Source organism: Rattus norvegicus, chromosome X (genome assembly GCF_021556685.1).
Source record: "Rattus norvegicus strain SHRSP/BbbUtx chromosome X, alternate assembly SHRSP_T2T, whole genome shotgun sequence".
Taxonomy (NCBI): domain Eukaryota; kingdom Metazoa; phylum Chordata; class Mammalia; order Rodentia; family Muridae; genus Rattus; species Rattus norvegicus.
This window is the reverse complement of record NC_141554.1, coordinates 159,063,704-159,091,031: the sequence shown is the minus strand read 5'-3', so window position 1 is coordinate 159,091,031 and position 27,328 is coordinate 159,063,704. Positions and strand designations below refer to the sequence as shown.

At 38.3% G+C, this 27,328-nt stretch overlaps 1 protein-coding gene across 2 annotated transcripts in view; it reads left to right on the top strand.

Annotated features, from left to right (window-relative positions):
• The window catches only part of Gabra3 (gamma-aminobutyric acid type A receptor subunit alpha 3), a 240,372-nt gene extending 213,535 nt beyond the window's left edge, over nucleotides 1-26,837 (top strand). Inside the window, exons 8-10 of one of the 2 annotated variants that reach the window (XM_087599124.1) lie at nucleotides 480-632; nucleotides 11,441-11,652; nucleotides 24,485-26,837. In XM_087599124.1, coding sequence (XP_087455250.1) covers nucleotides 480-632; nucleotides 11,441-11,652; nucleotides 24,485-24,823 — 704 coding nt within the window. In that variant the 3' untranslated portion in view covers nucleotides 24,824-26,837. The remainder of the gene's footprint in view (nucleotides 1-479; nucleotides 633-11,440; nucleotides 11,653-24,484) is intronic. The other variant, NM_017069.3, reaches the window with a different exon arrangement.
• Nucleotides 26,838-27,328: the final 491 nt, after the last annotated feature.

Below are 27,328 nucleotides of genomic sequence, written 5' to 3'. Positions count from 1 at the left end.
TTCTAACATATATGATCTTAATTTTGGGCACTACTAGTTACTAGCTGGGTACCTGTACAAGGAGTTTGGACCCTGTTGTTTACGGTGTTTTGACCTATAAAATGAGAGCCACAGGAGTCCCTACTTCACAGGGCCATTGTGAATATTAAATATTTTTAATGAAGTGTTACATGAGTATGTATCATACAGTAAGAGCCTTCTTTATAAAATGTCATTATTTCTCATTATTTAAATGAAAACAGGATTTAAAAAAAACTCATCATACTTGCTCCCAGCAAGTTGTTATGGCATATTATTACTGTATTTTTCACCCCCAAAATACTTTTCATAATTTTGCTTTAGAACTCAAGAGTTAGAAAGGTGTTGGGAAATCTTAACTTGAATATAAAATTGAGGATCTCTCAGCACAGAAATGTGGCCCAAGTTGCTTTAATGGTGTTTGTATGACTCCATGCTGCCTAATTTTATTCTCTGTCCAGGAGAATATGTCGTCATGACAACCCACTTTCATCTGAAGAGAAAAATTGGCTACTTTGTCATCCAGACCTACTTGCCATGTATCATGACTGTCATTCTGTCACAAGTTTCTTTCTGGCTTAATAGAGAATCTGTCCCTGCTCGCACAGTCTTTGGTAAGTGTTGCTTCCTGGAGAATGGGGGACTATGACACTTGAATAGTCAAAGTAGACAAGAGAAAGGTGCTGCTGAGATTTCAAGCAACTGAATTGTTAACAAGGAGCAAGGATACAAATGATGAACAAGTACAATTAGTCAAATGTTCCTTATCTCATTTTGTATCCCAGGAAGAAATAGTCTTCAGTAAACACACACACACACACACACACACACACACACACACACACACACACACACACACACGGAATTAGTGCAGAGAATAGAAAATATCAAGGAAAACAAGCCTCAAACCATAAAAGTAAATTGTGTCTTATAAAGGTACCATTTTCATTTAAAGATTGATGTGTATGAGTGTTTTGCCTGTATGTGTGTATGTGTATACGTATGTAGGTGTGCATGCTTGATGCCTGTGAAGTCAAAAGAAGGTGTAAAATCTGCCTAGAACTAGAACTCTCAATGGCTGGGAGCTACCATGTTAGTGATGGGAGCTGTATCAGGGTCTTCTGTAAAAGGAACAGCTACTTTCAACTGCGGAGTCATTTCGCCAACCCCCAGGAATGATTTTGTGTGTACATGAATGGATTGCTGCATCTGCTCCAGCCCTCTGAGTGCATAAATTCAATGATATTCAATAAAGGCTCTATATACTTTAATTGGTTTTTCAAACAGTATGTAGAATCAGAGAAATTTTCTTTAGTATGGGGTTACTTATATCTAGGAAGAAGTTTGCATATCATTAGCCCCTTTTCCTTAGAGACTTAAAGCATACAAAACATTTTCTGCCTTTTTTCCCAAGCAGGATTTTTGAAGCACAAAATTTAATACTTTTAGGTCATTGAGCCACTGCAGAAACAGAGACTGTGAAGCATACACTGATATGCTAGGTACACATACAGAAGGCATCTCTACCAATATCTTGAAGCTATACAATATTGTTGCATCAATAGTAAATTATGTTTCAGAGAGAAGTAGAACATTAGGTCAGGTCCAGGAGGAGATAGAAGTGAAGAAAGAGAAAGTAAAAAATGGCAAGAAAGATACATTAGAGAAGTCAAGAGGAAAGCATTTAGTGGCAGGAAATAATCTTGTGAGCTGAAGGTTCACTATAAATTTCTGTAAAATCCAGGTGGAAGCTGTCTGTTTATTATTGCAATATACTTAGATGCTACTGAAATAGAGTAATAACAAGGTTCATTTTCAATAAAATGTGGCCAGTTTAGTTGGGTTAATGATGTTGGTGAACAAATATCTGAGTTTTAAAATACAAAAGAGGGTACCAAACTTCAGTAATGTTAAGGGCTATAACTTAAGCTGTGGTATGCTGAATAATATCCTCCAAAAATTCATCTGCAAGTCTCTGGAATGTGAAAATGTGACTGTATATGATGAAAAAGAATCTCAAGATGTGACACAGTTGAAGACTTCTAGCTGGAAAGATTATTCTGCATTTTCAGATATTTAACTACAGAAGAATAAGTATTATAATAAAGGAAGCAGACTGTGTTGGAAGGTGGTATGTTTTTGTCTTGCAGAAAGAAGAAAAGTCTTACTAGCTAAGAATTGCAATTTATGAAGCTTTTAAAGAAGCAAAGGGCAATATATTATTATACCAAAACCTTCAGAGGTGTATGGCCCTGGTCAAGACTAACCTTAACTCTGTAAAAGTAATTTCAGGCCAATTGTGCCTAGATCTATATATACAGGTTTGTGGTGCTTTTAAGCTTAGAGATGTGATAACTTGTTATATCTACCATATGAAATTAAGACAAAAACCATTTCACAAATTCAATACCACTGAAGAGCTGTGACTTCAGTGTAAGAGAACATTAAAAATTGCACATAAGATATAGAGATAATGTGAAAACATTTTTATTTTGTTCAGTGGTGTGTGTGAAATACATTTTTCCTTGAAAATTCATTCCTTTAATTGTTTAAACTTGGTCACATACTAATTCAGAACTTATTTACAGTAACTTCTTTAATGTGAAAACCTCCAAGTGGAAAAGTTAATTTGAAAAGTAAGAACAAAGAGCTAAGAATAGCCAAAATCCTTTTGAGTAAAATTAGAGTGGAGAGACATGCCCCATAAGACGTCAAGATGATTAAAATGCAACAGTCATCAAAACAGCCTTGTATTGGCAAAAAGAAAAGAAAAATAAGTATAAGTAAATCAAACACTAGAGTGTGCTTGTAAGTAATCCGTTGTATATAGACACTTGATTTACCACAAAGATATTATTGGAAAGAATTAATTGAAATTATTCGTGGACTTAAATATAAGTCAATTGAGAAGAGCCTCAAACACTTGGGCACAGGGGGAAATTTCCTTAACAGAATACCAAAGCCGTATGCTCTAAGATCAACAATAGACAAATAAGACCTCATAAAATTGCAAAGCTTCTGTAAGGCAAAGGACACTATCAATAGAACAATACAGCACCCAACAGATTGAGGAAAGTTCTTTACCAATCCTACATCTGATAGAGGGCTAATATCCAATATATACAAAGAACTCAAGAAGTTAGACTCCAGAAAATCAAATAATCCTATTAAAAATAGGCTACAGAGCTAAACAAAGAATTCTCAGCTGGAGGAATATCGAATGGCCGAGAAGCACCTAAAGAAATGTTCAACATCTTCAGTCATCAAGAAAATGCAAATCAAAACAACCCTGAGAAACCACCTCACACCAGTCAGAATAGCTAAAATCAAAACCTCAAGTGGCATCAGATGCTGGTGAGGATGTGGAGAAAGAGGAACTGTCCTCCTTTTTGGTGGGATTACAAACGCTCGTATAACCACTCTGGAAATCAAGCTGGCGGTTCCTCAGAAAATTGGATGTAGTACTCTCTGAGGACCCAGCTATACCACTCCTGGGAATATACCCAAAAGATGCCCCAAAATATAACAAAGACACATGCTCCACTATGTTCATAGCAGCCTTATGTATAATAGCCAGAAGCTGGAAAGAACCCAGATGCCCTTCAACAGAGGAATGGATACAGAAAATGTGGTACATCTACACAATGGAATATTACTCAGCTATCAAAAACAATGAGTTCATGAAATTCATAGGCAAGTGGATTGAACTAGAAAATATCATCATGAATCAGGTAATCCAATTACAAAAGAACACACACGGTATGTGCTCACTGATAAGCGAATATTATCCCAAATCTTAGAATATGTAAGAAAAAAATCACAGACCATATGAAGCTCAAGAAGAAGGAAGACCAAAATGTGGATGCTTCATTTCTTCTAAGAAGGGAGAACAAAATACTCATGGGAGGAAATACAGGGGCAAAGAGGGGAGCAGGGACTGAAGAAAAGGTCATCCAGAGACTGCCCCACCTTGGAATCCATCCCATATGCAGCCACCAAACTTATCACTATTGCAGATGCCAAGAAGTATCTTGCTGACAGGAGCCAGATATGGCTGTCTCCTGAGAGGCTATGCCAGAGCCCTTCTGATACAGATGAGGATGTTGCAGTTAATCATTGGACTGAACAAAGGGACCCCAGGCAAGAAGTTAGAGAAACGAAGGAGCTAAAGGTGTTTGCAACCCCATAAGAACAACAGTATCAACCAACTAGATCCCCCAGAACTCCCAGGGACTAAACCACCAACCAATGAGTACACATGACTCAGCCACATATGTAGCAGAGGATTTAATTGTCCAGCATCAATAGGAGGACAATCCCTTAGTCCTGTGAAGGCTTGTTTCCCCAATGTAAGTGAAGCCATGGCATTAAAGTGGGAGTAGGTGGATGGGATTGGGAGCATCCTCATTGAAGCAAGGGGTAGAGGGAAGGGTATTGGAAAGGGAAGAAGGGGGATAACATTTGAAAAGTAAATAAGTAAAATATCCAAGACAAATAAAATAAGAAAAGGAAAGGAAAAAAATAGAGTTGAACATTGAAAACAATTGACATGCCCATGCAAGTAAATAGATAAACTAGTTAGGTTAGTCTAAACCTATGAATTTACTCTGAAATCAATAAAATTACTCTCAAAATAGATGAAATAAGAACAAATCTAAGATTTTGTACTTAATTATTGTATCCATACAGAAATGCACATATACTATATGATAATGGTGTGAAACTGGGGTTGGGAGCAGAGACCAAGGAGATGATCATTAGGTACATAAAAAAGTCTCAAGAAAGAGTGTTGTAGGCTGAGCAGTCATGTTAATTTCCCTGACCATGAATGCAGTTTGGTAGAACAGATACATCCTAACAAGTAAGTATACTAGAAATACTCATAGGAAATGAGGAGGTCAGTCAGTTCTACCTTAGTCATTGAAGAAGGGCTTTCTAGAAGTGTCTTAAGAGACAATCACCATGTGGCTGATTCTCCTTTTAAAAACTGAGCTACTCCATGAAGTGTATGGAATGCTTGATTGAAAGCCCTTGCATTTGATCTTGGCCGTTCTCACTGGTGTGAGGTGGAATCTTAGGGTTGTTTTGATTTGCATTTCCCTGTTGACTGAGGATGTTGAGTATTTCCTTAGGTACTTCTCAGTCTTGCAAGATTCCTCAGTTGAGAATTCTCTGCTTAACTCTATACTCCAGTTTTCAATACGATTGTTTGGTTCTCGGGAGTCTTAACTTCTTGAGTTCTTGTATATATTAGATGGATACAGTTGGTAAAGGTCTTTTCCCAATATGTTGTTTGCCATTTTGTCCTATTGACAGTGTCCTTTGCCTTACAGAAGCTTTGCAATTTTATGAGATCTCATTTGTCGATTCTTGATCTTAGAGCATAAGCCATTGGTGTTTTGTTCAGGAAATATTCCCCAGTGCCCATGTGTTCAAGACTCTTCCCCACCCTTTCTTCTATTAGTTTGAGTGTATCTGAATTTATGTGGAGGTCCTTGATCCATTTGGACTTGAGCTTTGTACAAGGAGGTAAGAGTAGATCAATTTGCATTCTTCTACATGCTGACTTCCACTTAAGCCAGCACCATTTGTTGAAAATGCTGTCTTTTTCTCCACTGGATGATTTTGGCTTCTTTGTCAATGATCAGGTGATCATAGGTGTGTGGGTTCATTTCTGGGTCTTCAATTGTGTTCCATTGATCTACCTGCCCGTCTCTGTACCAATACCACGCAGTTTTTATCAATCTTGTTCTGTAATAAAGCTTAAGGTCAGGGATGGTGATTTCCTAGAAGTTCTCTTATTTTGAGGATAGTTTTGCTATCCTGGGTTTTTTGTTATTCCAGATGAATTTGAGAATTGCTCTTTTTATCTCTGTGAAGTATTGAGTTGGCATTTGTAGAGTGCTTTTGGTAAAATGGCCATTTTTACTATGTTAATCCTGCCAATCCCTGAGCATGGGAGATCTTTCCATCTTCTGAGATCTCAGTTTCTTTTTTTCAGAGACTTGAAGTTCTTGTCATACAGATCTTTCACGTGCTTCTAATCTGAAAGCTTTTATGAGTTTTTTGAAATGTGTCTGTGATGGGCAGACACTTCAATTTAGAGGATTTCTATTTCCAATTTTTCATTTTCTCTTTTTCATGTTTTCTGGGTTCCAGTTAAGAATTTTTTGCCTACCTGAAAGTCGTGAAAATTCTGTTTTCTTCCTAGAAATATATTTTGTTGAGTCTTTTCTCTGTATTCAGTTTAATGCTTTTTCCTGTGTGTGTCCATGTTGTGGGGGAGTGCACATGCCACAGAGTGCACATGCCGCAGAGTGCACATGCCACAGAGTGCACATGCCACAGAGTGCACATGCCACAGAGTGCACATGCCACAGAGTGCACATGCCGCAGAGTGCACATAGGAGTCAGAGGGCAATTTGGTGGTGTTAATTATCTCTTTGTACCTTAAAGTGTGTTCCAGGATTGAACCCGTTGCTGGGCAAGTGTCCTTATCCTGAGGGGTTAACTGTCCACCTGGCCCTCTAGTTAGTGTCTGTATGTGGTATTGTGTAGTGAAAGTTGATGCTTCTCCTATGTAGTTTCCACATCATCTGTTATAAGATTTCATTGTTTCTTTGTACCAAGTTTAAAATTAAACTAGACTGTAAATCTAAAAAAAAATCTATTAGACTGGATCAGATTTTTATTTTATTTTTTAGTATTTAATCCTCTGTATTTGACATACGTTAATAGCAATATACCAAAAATAAAAATAATCAAGAAAATTAGCCTAATGGAATGAAGGTAACAGATGAAGAAAACAGGTGTTTTAAACAACCAAAATATATGCAATAAAATAAAAGACTGTTGACTGTATATGTTTCCCCTTGTAATTACAAATGTTTGCATTTTACAAATGATCCTATCTATAGCAAATCTCTTATCTTTACATTTTTTTCTCTTTTGTCTAGCTTGATCTCATAGCTATAACTTCACTCAGGAGTAGCTAGCTCCAAATTTTAAGAACGATTGTATTTAATATTTTAATTTTCATAATCTTTACCTGTGGTTCCTGACTTGATCTATTTTATTATATCAATATTATCTAAGATTTAGTTTGGAGGCGAGGTGCAGTGAGCACCTTTAAGCCTACCTATTAGGAGGCTGAAGTAGGAGGTTCTCTGTGAATTTGAGGCCATCCTAGTCCACACAGTGGATTAAAGTCTAGCCAGAACTGTAAATAATAATCTTGTCTAAAAAAAATTAGTTTGGAAAAGCCATGTTGCAGAAGAAATCGGATAATAAAGTTAGTACTTCTTTAATTTTTAAAGATTATCTTTTTAAAATTTATCAAATATTAATAATAGTGACAGGAACAGAAAGTAAGATCTATTAAAAATCAGAATCTTATAGGTCTTGACGGCAGAACAAATCTTATTTTTTTTAATGGTTAGAAATGGAAATGGACTCTGGAAAGAGTCACTGTAGTGTTGCTCATTTTGTTTTTATTAGCAAAATACAAATACTGTTTAATTTTAAACTGTCCTTTAATGCTGGAAGAAATTGTATTACAGGAAATCTTAACACTCATTTCATCAAGAAACATGAGCACTCAAGGTATCGTGAAACACCATGAATGTTGTTATTAGAGACTGATGTCTTTTGTATAATTTGGTTAGGAAGAGTTTCACTAATCTTTGGGTATCTTCAGCTCCAATATATAGTATTAGAGTTAGTTTGTTTATTAAAGAAAGGGAATTACAGTGTTTACTTTTTGTATGTTAACATTTAAAATAAACTTTTGTCACTTGCAAAAAAAAAAAAAAAGAAAGAAAGCCCTTGCAAGTCTGGCTAGCTAAGAGCTCTCCAAATAAGATGACAAGTCTAATTAAGCACCAAAGGCTAAGTAAAACTCTCCAGTGAGATAAGGCATAGAAAGCATTTATGGTGCAGTAGAGTTTCTACAGATGTGCTTAGATGAACTGTGCATTTGTTAATAGCCATGAATGAGATAGCTTATTTCTCCCATAAAACTCTACTTCCTTCTATTAGTTTGAGTGTATCTGGTTTGATGTGGAGGTCCTTGATCCACTTGGACTTAAGCTTTGTACAGGGTGATAAGCATGGATCGATTTGCATTCTTCTACATGTTGACCTCCAGTTGAAGAAAAACTAGGGCAGCATCTCGAACACATGGGCACTGGAAAAAATTTCCTGAACAAAACACCAATGGCTTATGCTCTAAGATCAAGAATCGACAAATGGGATCTCATAAAACTGCAAAGCTCCTGTAAGGCAAAGGACACTGTGGTTAGGACAAAACGGAAACCAACAGATTGGGAAAAGATCTTTACCAATCTTACAACAGATAGAGGGCTTATATCCAAAATATACAAAGAACTCAAGAAGTTAGACCTCAGGGAGACAAATAACCCTATTAAAAAATGGGGTTCAGAGCTAAACAAAGAATTCACAGCTGAGGAATGCCGAATGGCTGAGAAACACCTAAAGAAATGTTCAACATCTTTAGTCATAAGGGAAATGCAAATTAAAACAACCCTGAGATTTCACCTCACACCAGTGAGAACGGTTAAGATCAAAAACCCAGGTGACAGCAAATGCTGGCGAGGATGCGGAGAAAGAGGAACACTCCTCCATTGTTGGTAGGATTGCAGACTGGTACAACCATTCTGGAAATCAGTGTGGAGGATCCTCAGAAAATTGGACATTGAACTACCTGAGGATCCAGCTATGCCTCTCTTGGGCATATACCCAAAAGATGCCCCAACATATAAAAAGGACACGTGCTCCACTATGTTCATAGCAGCCTTATTTATAATAGCCAGACGCTGGAAAGAACCCAGATGCCCTTCAACAGAGGAATGGATACAGAAAATGTGGTACATCTACACAATGGAATATTACTCAGCTATCAAAAACAATGACTTTATGAAATTCATAGGCAAATGGATGGAACTGGAATATATCATCCTGAGTGAGGTAACCCAATCACAGAAAAACACACATGGTATGCACTCATTGATAAGTGGCTATTAGTCCAAATGCTTGAATTACCCTAGATGCCTAGAACACATGAAACTCAAGACGGATGATCAAAATGTGAATGCTTCACTTCTTCTTTAAAAGGGGAACAAGAATACCGTTAGCAGGGAATAGAGAGGCAAAGATTAAAACAGACACAGAAGGAACACCCATTCAGAGCCTGCCCCACATGTGGCTCATACATATACAGCCACCCAATTAGACAAGATGGATGAACCAAAGAAGTGCAGGCCGACAGGAGCCGGATGTATATCTCTCCTGAGAGACACAGCCAGAATACAGCAAATACAGAGGTGAATGCCAGCAGTAAACCACTGAACTGAGAACAGGACCCCCGTTGAAGGAATCAGAGAAAGAACTGGAAGAGCTTGAAGGGGCTTGAGACCCCATATGAACAATAATGCCAAGCAACCAGAACTTCCAGGGACTAAGCCACTACCTAAAGACTATGCATGGACTGACCCTGGACTCTGACCTCATAGGTAGCAATGAATATCCTAGTAAGATCACCAGTGGAAGGGGAAGCCCTGGGTCCTGCTAAGACTGAACCCCCAGTGAACTAGATTGTTGGGGGGAGGGTGGCAATGGGGGGAGGATGGGGAGGGGAACACCCATAAAGAAGGGGAGGGGGAGGGGCTAGGGGGATGTTGGCCCGGAAACCGGGAAAGGGAATAACACTCGACATGTAAATAAGAAATACTCAAGTTAATAATAATAATAATAATAACTCTACTTTCTTTTTCTTAATTTAATTTTATTTGAGAACTTCATACATGAATCCTGAGTACAAATGGCTCATACACTCCTTAATATATTAGGATTGGTGAGGTTTAGGTCTATTATCAGTTCCTTGTTTATAAGTACTAACATTGTAGCTGACTATCACATTGGTTACAATGTGTTTTTGCTACTCAGATTTGATGCTATGTTTGTGTTAAAATGTACCTTTAGGGTCTTGGTTGAAAATTCTTCTCCGGTCTAGATTTCCCTGTATATAGAAAATGTGTATGTAAGGAATTCATAGGGATAAGACAAGAAAAGAGACACCAGAGGTGGTCGCTTACATGTCTTAGCCTCTCAGTAGAATTAATAGACTCAGTGATTCTTCTGGTCGCCTTACTCTCTAGTGTCTCTTTATTCTGTGCCTTACTCAACCCATCCATGCACATTTCCCATTCTCTTCAGCTTTCCAACAATCAGAAAGAGATTGTGATCATTTCTCCTTCAAATTAGATTGACTTTGAGAATATGAAAGTTCCAAGATATCTAATACTCACAGATTGGGATAAAGAAGGCACAGAGATTTGCTGGAGAGGTGGCTCAGAAATTAAGAGCACTGACTGCTCTACCAGAGGTCCTGAGTTCAATTCTCAGCAACCACATGGTGGCTCACAGCCATCAGTAATGGGAACCGATGCCCTCTTCTGGTGTGTCTAAAGACAGTGACAGTGTACTCACATACATAAAATAAATAAATAGATCAAAAAAAGAAAAGAAAAGGAAAAGGAAAAAAGAAGGCAGGGAGAGATTAAAGGAATTTTAAGATATAAAACAGTAAGTGGCAGCCAAAGAAGCTCTGGTTATACCAAAGCTCACAAAATACAAATGTTGGAATATTTTTGATTACCCAGAAATCTCAGAAACCCTTAATTTGATGCAGTGACAGAAACACTTTCCATATTACTTTGTTGCATTATCATAACATCACAAAAAGGAGATGTAGAAACCAGATTGAACTCAGACCTATGCTCTCAATCATGGCCTCAATTTCCGGGTTGTCAAAAGAAAACTATCAGGACTGGCAGAAAAATGACAAAAAGGAGGACAAATCGCTGATCTCCATCACTCTGGAGATGAAAAGACTCTTCTTGCGTCTCCACAGGACTAACTGGCAATGGGGGAGTGTAATTTCACTTCCTGTTGGATCACAGAAAGAACATTGAGATCCATCAGTAAGTTAATCATTGGAGGAAACAGTTTTCAGTCAAAAGTTTTTCTAATTTAGAAGCTCTATTAAAACAAAATGGGTTAATTATTCTTCAGCAGAAGTGCTTAGTCAGAGACTAGCAGACAGCTGTAGAGTGGACTAAATAATCTTATTCTAATGGCAGTTGGGATGAAATATTTACTAGGTTGGTCTATCCAGCCTTGATATTTTGTACAATTTGCTTTAAAAACCGTCCATTACTTAAGCAAAGGAAAAGTGAAAGTTTATTACTGAAATGTACAGCACGCTGCTCCACAGACAACACAACTTGAGGGTCCTTACTGAGTGAGTTGAAGAACTTCCTTTCAGAGGAAAGTTGGTGACCTTCATCAAGTACATTGCCAGTGTCTTTCATTTGCAACTGGTTCTTGACTTTTCTCTCTTCAGGTGTCACCACTGTTCTCACCATGACCACCTTGAGTATCAGTGCCAGAAACTCTTTACCTAAAGTGGCATACGCGACGGCCATGGACTGGTTCATAGCCGTCTGTTATGCCTTTGTATTTTCTGCACTGATTGAATTTGCTACTGTCAACTACTTCACCAAGCGAAGTTGGGCTTGGGAAGGCAAGAAGGTACCAGAGGCCCTGGAGATGAAGGTGAGTGGCAGCAAAGGAAAGGCTGGGAAGCACTTCCTGAGAGATCTGTATTGGGACCAGAAGTGAACAGCCTGTAGCCCGCAGGAACTCAGCAGGGCTATGCTCTATTCACTGGGGTCATCAATCCAATTCTCAACTGGAGTGCTTCTTGGTAATATGGACTTCAACTAGGAATAATTAAAAGACAGCTAATAACATGTAGGGCTTATGTCTTCTGGTGTTGAATCAAATATAAATGTGATGTTGGTATGCTCTGGAGAAACCCAGACTTAGAAAGCCACCCAGAATCTTGGAGTCTTATCTACATCCACAGCACAATCTTCTATCCCTTGACCTCCAGAACATTGACAGTAAATTCCAGTAAAATTGAAGTGCTCATCATTCCTTACTTGTGTATTTTATATTCTCCAGCTAAAGTGCACCCCCCCACACACCCCTGCATCCTGGTAAAGACCTACTCATTTTTAAACCCAATTAAAACATTACTTTCTCTGTAGAGCCTGTCAGGAATCATGAAGAGTGATTTGATTTTTCTGTGTATGGGCACTCTGATATTGGAATAATTTAGTTCTATTAAACTTACTCATTTGCCTCCTTATAAGTTATACACATCTTGAATACTGTAGCTTATCTGAATAAGAATGAAAGCTGAAGAGATGTTGTTTAAATAGATACAGATCAGAGACAAGATGAAAACACTGGATCAATAGGAATTAATCATGAATGAGATCAAGTATATAATCACTCAATGATTTTGAATGAGTTGAGTTTTCTAGACTTAAATCTATGTCTTGGTATTATTGCTGTAAAGAGACAACATGACCACAGCAACACTTATAAAAGAAAACATTTGGGGGGTTGTGGATTTAGCTCAGTGGCAGAGAGCTTGCCTAGCAAGCACAAGGCCCTGGGTTTGGTCCCCAGCTCCGGAAAAAAAAACAAATAAAAGAAAACATTTAATTGGGGCTGTCTTACAGTTCAGAGGTTTAGTCCATGATTTTCATCATGGTGGTGATGGAAGAGTAGCTATGTGTTCTAAATCTACATCTGTATGCAGCAGGAAGTGAACTGGCTTGAGCTTCTGAGACCTCAAAGCTCACCCCTAATAAAACACTTTCTCCAATAAAGCCACACCTACTTCAACAAGACCACTCCTCCTGCTAGTGGCACTCCTTCTGGACCAAGTATCCAGACACAAACTGTGGGAACATTCCTATTCAAACCACCATAATGTACATTGTCGCCTTCTAAAAAGTACTAGAAATATAATCCAATAATTATTCTTCAAAGAATCATATGTAAGAAAATGGTACTGAAGCCTTTTCAAGCTGGAATATTCACAGATTAAAATGTTGGGTTAGCAATCTTTGAAATAGACTGTAATTGCTTACCTAAACAGAACTTAACTTTGGTGTAAATGAAGAAAAACTGTCTCTAATTTCTTTTATCTACTCTCCTCTAGGAATTTTGTTTATTTTATTGTCGTACTTTCTCTAATTCTGATATTTTTATCTTTGCTGTTCATTGACCCTTCTACATCTTGACTTGTCAATTATGATCCAAGAATGGCGACCTCATCTACAAAACATAAGGAAATTCGTATACCTAACTTATTTCTCAAACTTTCTTCTCTATTCATTGCTTAACTTTGTACTAGTGATAGTGAGGTCTTATCAAGTTTTATAACATTTACATCATGCTATGTAGCTGTAATTCCTGTCAATATATAATTACATTTTTACATTTAAATGTGTTATTTTCTCTGAAGTCAATATAGCTATTTTCCACTAATTATCTCAGTTATCTTATGTTGTTGTCTAGAAGTCTTTTAAGGTCTCATTAGAACCATATTTCCCACTTTCTTGCATGTGCAAGATATCGATCACAAGTCTTTGTATTGAATTATACTTCTGGTTAAGTTTGTAGTTTAGATTCTCTCTCTCTAAGATGTTGTAGGAATCACTTGCTATTCTCAGTACTGACACTGAATGGTGCCATCCAGCAATAACGTGAACTTGGAAATTTCTCATATTATTGAACATTTGGTTTTATGGTATAGATATACATGTAAATATACTTCTCATTTGTTAAAGCCACTACATAGCCTTATGTTGGATTTTATTAGCTCTCTGAGAGTTTCATGCAATGTGTTTTGATAACATTCATCCCCCTCACCTAGTTCCCAAATCCATCTACCCAACATTGTGTACGCGTGTGTGTGTGTGTGTGTGTGTGTGTGTGTGTGTTTTTAAACCTTTCAAGACCAATTTGTATTGTCCAGTAATCTTAAATCTGTGGTCTTCTGCAAAATATGAAAGGAAGAGACATTTCCAAACCTCCTCTATGAAGGCACTATTACCCTGATACTCAAAACCCAAGAAAGCTCCAACCAAAAAAATAAAAGAAAGTTATAGACCAAAATTATAGACCAATGCCTCAGATGTAGGTATTGATGCAAAACTCAATAAAATCCTTATACAGATAATTTAAATAGTTTCAAAAAAGATTATATGCCATGTTCAGGTAAGCTTTATCCCAGAAATACAGGGATGGTTCAACATATGCAAATCAGTAAATATAATCCTAACTAAACTAAAAGTGACATGATTTTATCATTTGATTCAGAAAAAAGCTTTAGACACAAATCCAACATCCTCCATGTTAAAAGTTCTTAAGGGATTAGGGATATAGGAGGCATATCTCAATACAGTATAGACCATATATAGGAAGCTTCCACTTAACATCGTAACGGGAAAAATATGAAATAATTTCACCAAACCAAAACAAGAATTCCATTTTCCTCACTCCTGTTCAACATAATACCTGAAGTCTTAGCTAGATCAATAAGACAAGTAAAGGAGATCAAAGGAAAAATATGAAATGAAAATAGGCAAGTCAAAGTATCTTTATTTGCATGTGACATAGTTTTATATATAAAAGTTCCTGAAGGACACTATCACAAAATTCCCACTTCTGATTTTAAAAAAATCAGCAAAATAGCTGGATACAAAATAGCAGACATTTTCTTTTAAAAGTTGTAAAATTTTGGCTTTTAATATGTAAAGAAAACTTTATTGATATCACAGATTTGTTCTGTTCTCTTCCTAGAAGTACCAATTATATATACCATAGAGATTTCTATCATCTTCTTTATGTACCATTTCTTCTATAATAATTTTTACCTCCATTATTTTTCATTTAATTTCATTGCCATTTTCTTCAAGCCTAACTTCCATGTATCTGATCATTTTCAACAACCTCTATTCACCTCCCTTTTTGTTGTATCTTCTTCAATCACATATGCAACTTACTTTTTGAGAGTCTCTTGCTGAATAATAAATTCACTAATCTGGCTAGATTCACTAGGCAGTGGGTCCCAATCATCTCTTGTCTCTACCTCCTCAGTGTTGGGATTTACGGGCTCTTGATTCTATGCCTGAATTCTTAAATGGATTCTGGAGATAAAACCCAGGTCCTCCCAGGGAGACAAATAACCCTATTAAAAAATGGGGTTCAGAGCTAAACAAAGAATTCACAGCTGAGGAATGCCGAATGGCTGAGAAACACCTAAAGAAATGTTCAACATCTTTAGTCATAAGGGAAATGCAAATCAAAACAACCCTGAGATTTCACCTCACACCAGCGAGAATGGCTAAGATCAAAAACTCAGGTGACAGCAAATGCTGGCGAGGATGAGGAGAAAGAGGAAGACTCCTCCATTGTTGGTGGGATTGCAGACTGGTACAACCATTCTGGAAATCAGTCTGGAGGTTCCTCAGAAAATTAAACATTGAACTGCCTGAGGATCCAGCTATGACCTCTCTTGGGCATATACCCAAAAGATGCCCCAACATATAAAAAAGACACGTGCTCCACTATGTTCATAGCAGCCTTATTTATAATAGCCAGACGCTGGAAAGAACCCAGATGCCCTTCAACAGAGGAATGGATACAGAAAATGTGGTACATCTACACAATGGAATATTACTCAGCTATCAAAAACAATGACTTTATGAAATTCGTAGGCAAATGGTTGGAACTGGAAAATATCATCCTGAGTGAGGTAACCCAATCACAGAAAGACACACATGGTATGCACTCATTGATAAGTGGCTATTAGCCCAAATGCTTGAATTACCCTAGATGCCTAGAACAAATGAAACTCAAGATGGATGATCAAAACGTGAATGCTTCACTCCTTCTTTAAAAGGGGAACAAGAATACCCTTGGCAGGGAAGGGAGAGGCAAAGATTAAAACAGAGACTGAAGGAACACCCATTTGGAGCCTGCCCCACATGTGGCCCATACATATACAGCCACCCAATTAGACAAGATGGATGAAGCAAAGAAGTGCAGACCGACAGGAGCTGGATGTAGATCGCTCCTGAGAGACACAGCCAGAATACAGCAAATACAGAGGCGAATGCCAGCAGCAAACCACTGAACTGAGAATAGGACCCCCGTTGAAGGAATCAGAGAAAGAACTGGAAGAGCTTGAAGGGACTCGAGACCCCATATGAACAACAATGCCAAGCGACCAGAGCTTCCAGGGACTAAGCCACTACCTAAAGACTATACATGGACTGACCCTGGACTCTAACCTCATAGGTAGCAATGAATATCCTAGTAAGAGCACCAGTGGAAGGAGAAGCCCTGGGTCCTGCTAAGACTGAACCCCCAGTGAACTAGACTGTTGGGGGGAGGGCGGCAATGGGGGGAGGATGGGGAGGGGAACACCCATAAGGAAGGGGAGGGGGGAGGGGGATGTTTGCCCGGAAACCGGGAAAGGGAATAACACTCGAAATGTATATAAGAAATACTCAAGTTAATAAAAAAAAAAAAAAAAGGAATGTACCTTAAAAAAAAAAAAACTCAGGTCCTCATGCTTTTGTGGCAGCTTGTTCACTCACTGAATTCTCTCTCTCTCTGTCTGTCTCTCTCTCGTCCAATTGCCTTATATTTATTTCATGATTTTTCACATCTTGCTTTCATGCTTTCCATGTTTCTCTTGTGCATTCTTCAACAATATTTATCGCTCATTTTCTTCCCTCTTAAAGCACATTTTGCATCAGTTATTACTTTAAGTTTTAATAGAGCAATTCTTTACTACCTATTATGTATGGAAACATTCTTTTTTTTTTATTAACTTGAGTATTTCTTATATACATTTCGAGTGTTATTCCCTTTCCCGGTATCCGGGCAAACATCCCCCTCCCCCCTCCCCTTCCTTATGGGTGTTCCCCTCCCAACCCTCCCCCCATTGCCGCCCTCCCCCCACCAGTCTAGTTCACTGGGGGTTCAGTCTTAGCAGGACCCAGGGCTTCCCCTTCCACTGGTGCTCTTACTAGGATATTCATTGCTACCTATGAGGTCAGAGTCCAGGGTCAGTCCATGTATAGTCTTTAGTTAGTGGCTTAGTCCCTGGAAGCTCTGGTTGCTTGGCATTGTTGTACATATGGGGTCTCGAGCCCCTTCAAGCTCTTCCAGTTCTTTCTCTGATTCCTTCAACGGGGGTTCTATTCTCAGTTCAGTGGTATGCTGCTGGTATTCGCCTCTGTATTTGCTGTATTCTGGCTGTGTCTCTCAGGAGCGATCTACATCCGGCTCATGTCAGTCTGCACTTCTTTGCTTCATCCATCTTGTCTAATTGGGTGGCTGTATATGTATGGGCCACATGTGGGGCAGGCTCTGAATGGGTGTTCCTTCTGTGTCTGTTTTAATCTTTGCCTCTCTCTTCCCTGCCAAGGGTATTCTTGTTCCCCTTTTAAAGAAGGAGTGAAGCATTCACGTTTTGATCATCCGTCTTGAGTTTCATTTGTTCTAGGCATCTAGGGTAATTCAAGCATTTGGGCTAATAGCCACTTATCAATGAGTGCATACCATGTATGTCTTTCTGTGATTGGGTTAGCTCACTCAGGATGATGTTTTCCAGTTCCAACCATTTGCCTACGAATTTCATAAACTCGTTGTTTTTGATAGCTGAGTAATATTCCATTGTGTAGATGTACCACATTTTCTGTATCCATTCCTCTGTTGAAGGGCATCTGGGTAGTTTCCAGCTTCTGGCTATTATAAATAAGGCTGCTATGAACATAGTGGAGCACGTGTCTTTTTTATATGTTGGGGCATCTTTTGGGTATATGCCCAAGAGAGGTCATAGGTGGATCCTCAGGCAGTTCAATGTCCAATTTTCTGAGGAACCTCCAGACTGATTTCCAGAATGGTTGTACCAGTTTGCAACCCCACCAACAATGGAGGAGTGTTCCTCTTTCTCCGCATCCTCGCCAGCATCTGCTGTCCCCTGAGTTTTTGATCTTAGCCATTCTCACTGGTGTGAGGTGAAATCTCAGGGTTGTTTTGATTTGCATTTCCCTTATGACTAAAGATGTTGAACATTTCTTTAGGTGTTTCTCAGCCATTCGGCATTCCTCAGCTGTGAATTCTTTGTTTAGCTCTGAGCCCCATTTTTTAAACATTCTTTTAGTAAGTGATTTAGGGTGATTAGGATAGGGGTGAGCACTTGAGAGAGATTTGTAGTATTTATGATTTGAGCATCATTATCTGTCTGTCTAAACTCCTATGGGTACTACTCCTTGTAATGATTCTGCTTCTAAATAACAAATTTCCCTTGCTCAGTTGAAAGCACTGTCTATATTTGTGTTTGTGTGTGTAAATGTACATGTTCGGCACGTGCGCGCGCACAAACACACACACTCACACACACACACACACACACACACACACACACACACACACACACACACACCTTCAACTACCCAATTGGGGCTATATCCTTTATTTTTCATTCTTTGCCATATTTAATGATGAAACTAGGATTTTATTACTATCAATATTGTGTTTAAAAATAAGGATCATTTCTTTCTCCTCATGGCCAATTGTAGCCATTTGTTGAAATCCTTTTAGGGGCCAGAACCCTAAAGCAACAGACAGTTTAATTGTTATCATCACCATGATCTGGTTTTAATTATTTTTTGGCATCAAAATTATAAAATTCCATTTTCACAGAAGATGAAACTTTAGGGTTTGAGACTACAACTCTGTTGTAAAATGTTCATCATGAACATCAAGGTCATTAATTTGAAATTCAGCAATACAAAAAATGAAAGTAAAGTGAAACAATCCCGCCGAAAGTTCCAAAGAGTAAAGATGGTCCAGGTCAAATAAACAAAAAGTTCCAGAATATATTGTTAATTAGATATTTTCATAGACGTTAGCTCAATAGCTGATAAACTTTATGTTCATTAAGGACAAATTGACTAACTGACTTCTATTAAAAGGCTAATAAACCTATAGAACTGGAAATGTCATAGATTTTATAAAAGTCTTTTATTTTATGTGTATAATTAGTTAAGTACACTAATGCATAGAGTGCTCCCCAGAGGCCAGAGGAGAAAGAGCATCAGATGCCCTGGGATTAGAATTATGAGCTACCTTCTGGGTACTGAGAATTGAACCTAGATCCTCTGCAAGACGAACAAGTCCTCCTGAGCTATCACTTTATACCCATTGATTAACTTTATTTTAGGCTCTATGAGCAATAGAAAATGCTTAAAGTAGTACAATTAGGCTGATCTAATTGGTTAACCAATTGAAGTAAATCAGAATTCACCAATGAACTGACATTGAACTGGCCTGAACAGAAGCTCTTGAGAATGACTCATAGGTTTCTTTTAAGTCTAGTCTCTCAACATGCTGTCCTCTGAGACTCAAATTAAGAAATACAAGGTAGAAGAGTGAAATACATACTGGTTGTTAGGGAGTGACTAATATTTGAATTAAGAATCAGAAAGACTTATGAAATTTGAAAGGACAGATTATAATTAAGAAACTAAGAACAAATATTGATTCAATTCTATGAGTTAGGTCTAGCACATGAAAGCATAATAAAAAATTAGTTCTGTTTTAAGAATACTTACTTTCATATGTGCGAATATGCCACCCTCTTTTTCTGAGATGGAATCTTGCTGTGTTTTAGAATATACCTTTAAACTTTTCATTTACTCCTCTCAATCTTTAATTTTATCTTCTATTAACCTAGAACAAGTCATTCCTCTTCCAAACACAACATGCTTTGTGATTGCTAGTCTCCCATGAAATTTTGTTGTTTAAATATTTGAAGAGATTGTTTTCTCTTATTTGGGTCTTAGATCACCTCCTTAAAGATACTTTTTCTAACTAGCATTAATCACTATACTCTGTACTGACTTTCCTTGTGTGTCTCAACTCTAGTTCTTACTGTGTAACATTTGTGTATGTATTTGTTTGATTATATTGCTGTTACATGTCCAGTGGAATGTGACCTTGAGGACAGAGATCATGATTTACTGTTCACTGTTGCATCCCTAGCATGCACCAGATAATTTGCTATATAATAGACAATTTAGAAATATTTAGTAATTTAATAACATATGAAGTCTTTAAAAATATATCTATTTTTCTTTACCCAACATAGTTACAATCATGTATGATTATACATGATTATCAGTTATAGGCAGTTGTGAACTAACTGCTTGATGTGAGTTCTTCAAAGTGAACTTAGGTCTTCTGCAAGCGTAGATAGTTCACTTTTCTTAACAAATGAGCCATATCTTTAGCCTACCATTTCTTTTACTGTCTTTCTAGGAAGAGTAGAAACCATCATACAATGTTTACCACAATTTCTTATATTTCTTTATTCTCCTCAAAACACTGGCAGTACCTGAATTTCTTCCACTCTTTCCTTCTAAGCTGTAATAATTTGAACTTGGATAATTCCCCATGTATGGTTTAGAGAAGTCCCATTTTTTCAAGAACCCGACCTTCCATTTGCATTTTCCTCTCCCATCTGTGGGCTTAACTGGTCCCTATAAACTGGTCCTGTCTTCCTCTATCATTCTTTACCTCATTCATTAAGACTCACTGAACCTAGATGTCACCAATTCAACTAAACTGTCTAGTAGGTAAGCCCCAGGGACTCTCCAGGCTTCCCAGCACTAGGATTTTAGTCTTCTTCATGTACTGTCATACTCAGTTTTTGCATGGCTGTTAATGGTGTTAACCTAGGTCTCTCTGAACTATTTTCTCATCCTCAAATTGTCTTTTTTTTTTGTAATTACTCTTTAACTCTGAGTTCTCTCTCTCTGAGTTTTCTGAGGGCAAGAGCTTTGATTTATTATATATTTTTTCATATACAGACATATTATGCCAAGTAACTATCATAAACAATGTAATATGGATAGTTAAAATTAGGCAAAATTAAAGCATTATGGTATATCTTATTACTTAAATAAATGTGAATGTATGTCTTAGTTCCCAGTTCCAGGTTAGAGCTCAGCACTGCAGGGAATACACAGTAAGAGGACAAAAACTCGAACTGCCAGTCATATCACATCTACAATCAAGAGAAGAGAGAAATGAATGCGTACTGTTCAGTTCATTTTCTGTACTGTACTACACTTTAGGGCTCAAGCCTAGAGAAGAACATCACTCACTTTTATAGTGGGCCACATCAATTAACACAACCAAGACCCTATCTCCCACAGATTGCCCATGGAGTAACCTGATCTAGAAAACCTCTTAGTGAGACTGTCCTCCCAAGCAATTCCAGATTTTGCCAAGTTGACAAAGCTACTATCATAAAATTTAATTGTGGTAAAAAGTTTCTGTTTTTATTTTTATTACTGAGTTTTATTTTGACAATTTCATATGTGTATGCAATTCATTTGATTGTAGTCCCCATCCCTCTTTCTTATCTCCTTCCCAACACTTTATTTTTTAAACAATGAAAAGTACAATCCAATAATGTTAAGCCCACTCACAGTTAATCTGCAGAATACTTTTTAATTTCACAAAACAACATTCTCCACTCATAAAAGGACAACTTCTCTGCATCCTGCTCTATGGTGTAATATTCACTTTCATTTCCTTTTGACAAGGCAGGTAGAAATGTAATAGTGATTAAAATGTCATGTTAATGGTGAGAGAAACTAAAAGGTAATTTTACTTTACCATTTAAATAATCTGGGATTAAATCAACTGTTGCATCTCTTTACCTATAGAATATAAAGTAGCTGAGGAAACAAAGAACGTGTTTATTGCCACAAGTGATTGTTTCAAAGACCTAGTCATAAGCAGCTTATAAGATGACTAAATGTAAAAGCTTTTAGCAAAGTCAGGGTAATGTTTTCTTCCCCTTCTATTTCCCCCCCGCTTTGGTTGTTGTTTTTGTCTACGCATAGAAAAAAAAAAGAAATTACCAAGCAGGCTAATAAGCAGGCAAACAAGTAAAGCACTATTTTATTTAATAGCAAAAGCATTTAGCAGCAGGACTCTATTCACACAATGACTTTGCTAATTATAAATGAGCCTCATGTAGTATTTAAAGCATTTATAAGGTTCTTAGAAGGCTTTGAGCTCTGTGCCCCTTCTGTTTGTAACAATGTGACTACAATCCTCCAACAGGAAGAAAAGTATTGCTTTTGAAATGTCCTATTAGTCAGACTTTTTATTTATTTAAATGAACACCCCCTTATCTTGCACACTCTCCCTCCCCTTATTTTTCAATACTCCCTGCCCCTGACTAAGAACACTGATGCTAAAACATAGGCAGGCAGAGTGTGGCATACAAGCCCTTTAAAGAACTGGTCTTTTCTATCTGTGCCATCAATTCCTGCAACTATTTTTGCCTGTGCAAACTGTGATTCAGCCACAGCAAACTCCTTGCCACCCCTCAACAGTCTTCTGGGTCTCTGCATGGCCTTTGCTGCAGTATTATCTGATGATTCCTGCTCAGCATTTAATATACAGCCAGGAAACCTCACAGCCTTTCTGGAGCTGCCTTTCCCACACCTGCAGCACACGGATAGCACTTTACTCAAAGCAGGACTAAGTTACACATTATGACTATCATGTGTTCACGGCTCTCTTCAACAATAGACTGTTGTGAGCAGTTAAGAGACTGAAATACAACTTCCAACCTTTTCACTTAACCCTAAATATCTAGCATTCTTTTGACCCTGTTTATAGTCAATAAGTGTTGTTTAAAAGGTGATTATTTGGGGGGGGGACAGAAAAGTAAATGGTACTGTGGTCCAATGGCAGAAAGATAAAAGTGATAAGAATTCTGAAGAAAATAATAAAAGAGATACAGAGAAACTGGCAACAAAGGGAACATGAAACTTGGGAAGAAAATCAGGAAAGAACTGCTAAAGAAATTAACTATGTTCTCATAAATGGCCAAAAAGAAACTGGGGTGTCTGAAGAAGAGCTGGAGGGAAGACATGGCAAGAATCTCTAGGTTCCTCTCTCTCTTCCGCTCTCCTCTCTTCTTCTCTTCTTCTGTTCTTCCTCTCTCTCTCTCTCTCTCTCTCTCTCTCTCTCTCTCTCTCTTCCTCTCTTCCTCTCCTGGCTTGACACGATAAAAAAAAAAAAGAATCTCTAGGTTCATACTAGGCCACTGCCTTGGGCTACAGTTAGGAGCCAGCTTGCTACTTTGGCCACCTTGCCACACAGCATGTTTATTCCAGTCCTGACATAAGCATTAAGCATTGTCTCCTTTGTTCTGCAAGATGGCAGCCCCAGTGCAGCACCACATAAACATGAGCATGTGGGGGGGGGAGAGGGGAGGGGAGAGGGAGAGGGAGAGGGAGAGAGACAGAGAACATTTCTTACTGTGTTTTGGAGATAGTTTATGCTGAAAAATACTCCCCCTCTGGGGACGCTGTGGATCCTGTCAGCAGCCTGACAAGAGTGGAAAACCTTTGTATACCCCCTACTTTGATAAGCACCTTTATAGTGTGCATGAGGACAGCATGCTATTGTGATGATGCATGTATACACTCCATATTATTTATTATGATCTTTAAGACAGAAGGACTTTGCAGATTCACCAAGCTCTCTTCTTCACAGGAGGTGTGCCCCTTGACGGTCGCAGCCTTTTGGAGTTTTTTTCCTCGGGTAACCAAGAGTATCTTGTGCTGTAGAAAGCAGCACAGACTATCTATGGACAAAAGTCAGGAATTCAGATTGGTGTTCTACCATTTAATCTGAGGCTGACTTACATATCAAGTGGGAATAATGTCACCTGCTTCATAGGGTTACTGTGAAGGATGAAATCACAGTCTATAAGACCTCACATTTCCTTTCAATTCCTGTTACCACTCTCTCCTGACAGTCTGCTAGCTATTTTCATCTTCACTGTAGAAATGAAGAAACTGAAGCTCACAAAGGAAATGTGATTTACCCAAATGCATATAACTAGAAAGCTAATCTTCTGGCCTTCTTTCTGCTGCTGTTATAAAACAGTCACCAAAAGCAATTTAAGAGAGGAAAGGGTTGATTTGGCTTGCACTTTCAGGTCACAGTCTATCACTGAGGGAAGCTGAGGCAGGGACTCAAGCAGGAACTTGAAGCAGAAACTATGGAGGAATACTGCTTGCTGGCTGATCTGAAGGCACATGCTTAAATAGTTTTCTCATTATAGTCTAGAACCACCTGCCTAAAATGTACCAATGTACATAGTGATGTAGAGCCATCTACAGCAGTGAACAATCAAGACAAGTTCCCACAGACAGGCCCAAAAGCCAACCTTGATATGGACAATTCCTAAACTGAGACTCACTGTGTCAAGGTGACAGGTGGGGCTGACTAGGATAGTCAAAATTGTGCATGCAGGTTTTCTGTTTTTAAAATATTATCCCTATATATAAATCTAGGTTCTTTAACGCCCCTCATGGTTCTTCTTCCCTGCAGTCTCCGAGGGTATTTTGTACTGTGAATTTATTATCTTTTGTTTGTTTTGTTCTCCCCACTTCCCCTCTTTTTATGCCCCTAGAAAAAAACACCAGCAGCCCCAACCAAGAAAACAAGCACCACCTTCAACATAGTGGGAACCACCTATCCTATCAACCTGGCCAAGGATACTGAGTTCTCCACCATCTCCAAGGCTGCTGCTGCTCCCAGTGCTTCTTCAACTCCAACAGTGATTGCTTCCCCCAAGACCACTTATGTGCAAGACAGTCCTGCTGAGACCAAGACCTACAACAGTGTCAGCAAGGTTGACAAAATTTCCCGCATCATCTTCCCTGTGCTCTTTGCCATATTCAATCTTGTCTATTGGGCCACATATGTGAACAGGGAATCCGCTATCAAGGGCATGATCCGCAAACAGTAGATAATAGTGGCAGCACAGCAACCAGATCACCCCATGAAGCATCCAAATCCCAAACCCCAGAGCTCCCCTCATGTGTTTCAGGATTCTTTTTAACCCTGTTCCAAGCTGAGTGTAATCACTTTCTCAATTCATATTTATGAACCTCAGTGTAAATGTAAAACAGAAAAATGACTTTTCCCTTGAACATTGCTTGGATTGAGCCAAACACTGCCATTTGTCCAGTTTCTCATGTTAGTATGCCAGTCTCCCCCAGCTGATGGCACTGCATGTGTTTAATTTCACTCTGCCCACTGGAGAAAGGACAGGAGACTTTATTTCTTCTAGTGGAAACCTTGGCTGTGTGAGGTCTAAGGTGTTGAGGTCCAGGAGCACTATTGACTGGGCTACATTGGATGATTCTGACTCACTACAGAGTCGTACTGGGCTATCTCATTTCATCTCATCTTACTTACCTGATACTTTCCATGAACCCATCAGGGCTGAATAGGCATATGAGCTGGTAGAATGGGAAGAGGCCTATGGAAACTTCTGAAGTAACACATGGTTTCTTGCCTTGGAGGTCAATGGGGATGGTCAATGCTCACATATATATATATATATATATATATATATATATATATATATATATATATATATATATAGAGAGAGAGAGAGAGAGAGAGAGAGAGAGAGAGACACTAGTTGGGTCATTCCAACATTAAAACAGTGGGTTCTATTATAGTTTTAGCCAACTCCTCAGGAAAGTAGTGCCAGAATGTCTCCTTCAGAAAAGTCCCCTTGCCTCAATAATACTGAACCCATTATAGCTAGTTGAGTATTGCTTACGTTGGATTCATGGCTTCCTGCAAACTCTTCTGGGAAAAAAAATGAACAGGTACTTTTGAGTTAAATTGAAATGGTACATGTACACACAAAATGATGTAGATAAAATGCCTATACAAGAATTGTTCAAAGATGGGGAAGATAAGGAAATCGCCTTCCTGCCAAGGCAATTAGTCAAGTAGCAGGTGGAATATGATAGTTAAATATGATGGTTAAAGGCTAAAATCTGTCTCAAAAGAGAGGGCCACAAACACATTGTACATATAGTACCTCCCTCTTTCAGGCCCAGTCACTTTGCTCCCCATTATGTCAAGAACTTCTTACCTGATTTGGTTGCCAGTTGTAATGAGGGGTGGATTGTAGAGTCATAGCAATATCTCTACTTATTTTTGCATCAGTTACATCATTAACTTTATTACCAATTTTATAAGGTATTAGAGGCCATTTGATCTCATGTCTTCTTAAATGTGAACAAAAAGAATAGACACAACTTTTATAAGGTAGTCTCAGAAGTTTGAATAATTTGTCTGTACCTCTTACAAATGTTTTTAATAAAGAAATATTCCATGCCCATTTCCAATGTGAAGGAACAGCTGAAATCCCAGGACCATTCTGACATTAGAATCAGCACAACCATGGTGAGCCCTCTGGGTCACAGAGACAGTTTGGGCACTCTAAGGACTTTAGAAAGGTAACAATACATTACTCAAGAAGATCACTTCTAGTAACAATGACTCAAAGGAATGAGACTGTTTAGTACAACAGCCCCAGCCACTTTGGATCTGAATAGCTCAACTAGTTCAGTATATCCAGAAGGTCCAAGGTAAAGTCACAAGTAGTACCACAAGCAGATTCTCCCTGCCCTCCTGCTGAACAAAGCTCCTAAGGGGTGTATCATTAGCTGCTGGTTGCCTTTTCATCCATCTTTCCCTTATCCCCTGCTTCCTTGCCATTGTTGGGATAATGCATGCCAGTCCCATTGTTCTTAAGACTGTGTCTGTAGGTAAACTTATGACTAGAAGAGTGTAGTCTTGTGGATGTGTGGGGATGGGGGGTGGGATGGGGGGCTGTTAATGATTGTCTTAAGGAATTTAGAATGGAAGCCTGATCTTTGCCTCTCTGTAGAAATTGTGTTTTCAAATGCTTTGGTGCAATGTTTAGTGGCTGTTTATTAAACTCTTTATGAATTGTACTTGTGCTGGAATACTTTCATTGGTTGCTATTAGTCTTACAGACAGTAAGTACTATATTCACTTTGACATATACTCTGGTATCATCAACTTTCCCCTTCTTAACACCATTAGAATATACTGGAAAAGGGAACAAGATTGATTACAGTGATCTAAAATGGAGACTATGTGAAAACACAGTTTTGAATGACTCAAGGTTATCCTTAACCAATAGGAAAGAGGAGGAAATATCTACGTTGCTTCTCTGCTAAATTCACCAATTCCTAAGAAGTAGAGAACTGTATTTTCATTACTGTTCTAGACACTTTGCCTTTTACAGTGAGTACTTTTTCCATTCATCAATAATTCAAGTCAAGTGATTGAGAACATCTGACTGTTTAAACTTTATATATGTTAGACAATGCATGCCACCTTCCTTTTCCATAGAGTTATTAGACATTTTAAAACTAATCTTTAGAAATATACTTGAGAAACTTACCTGGATTCTGGGAAT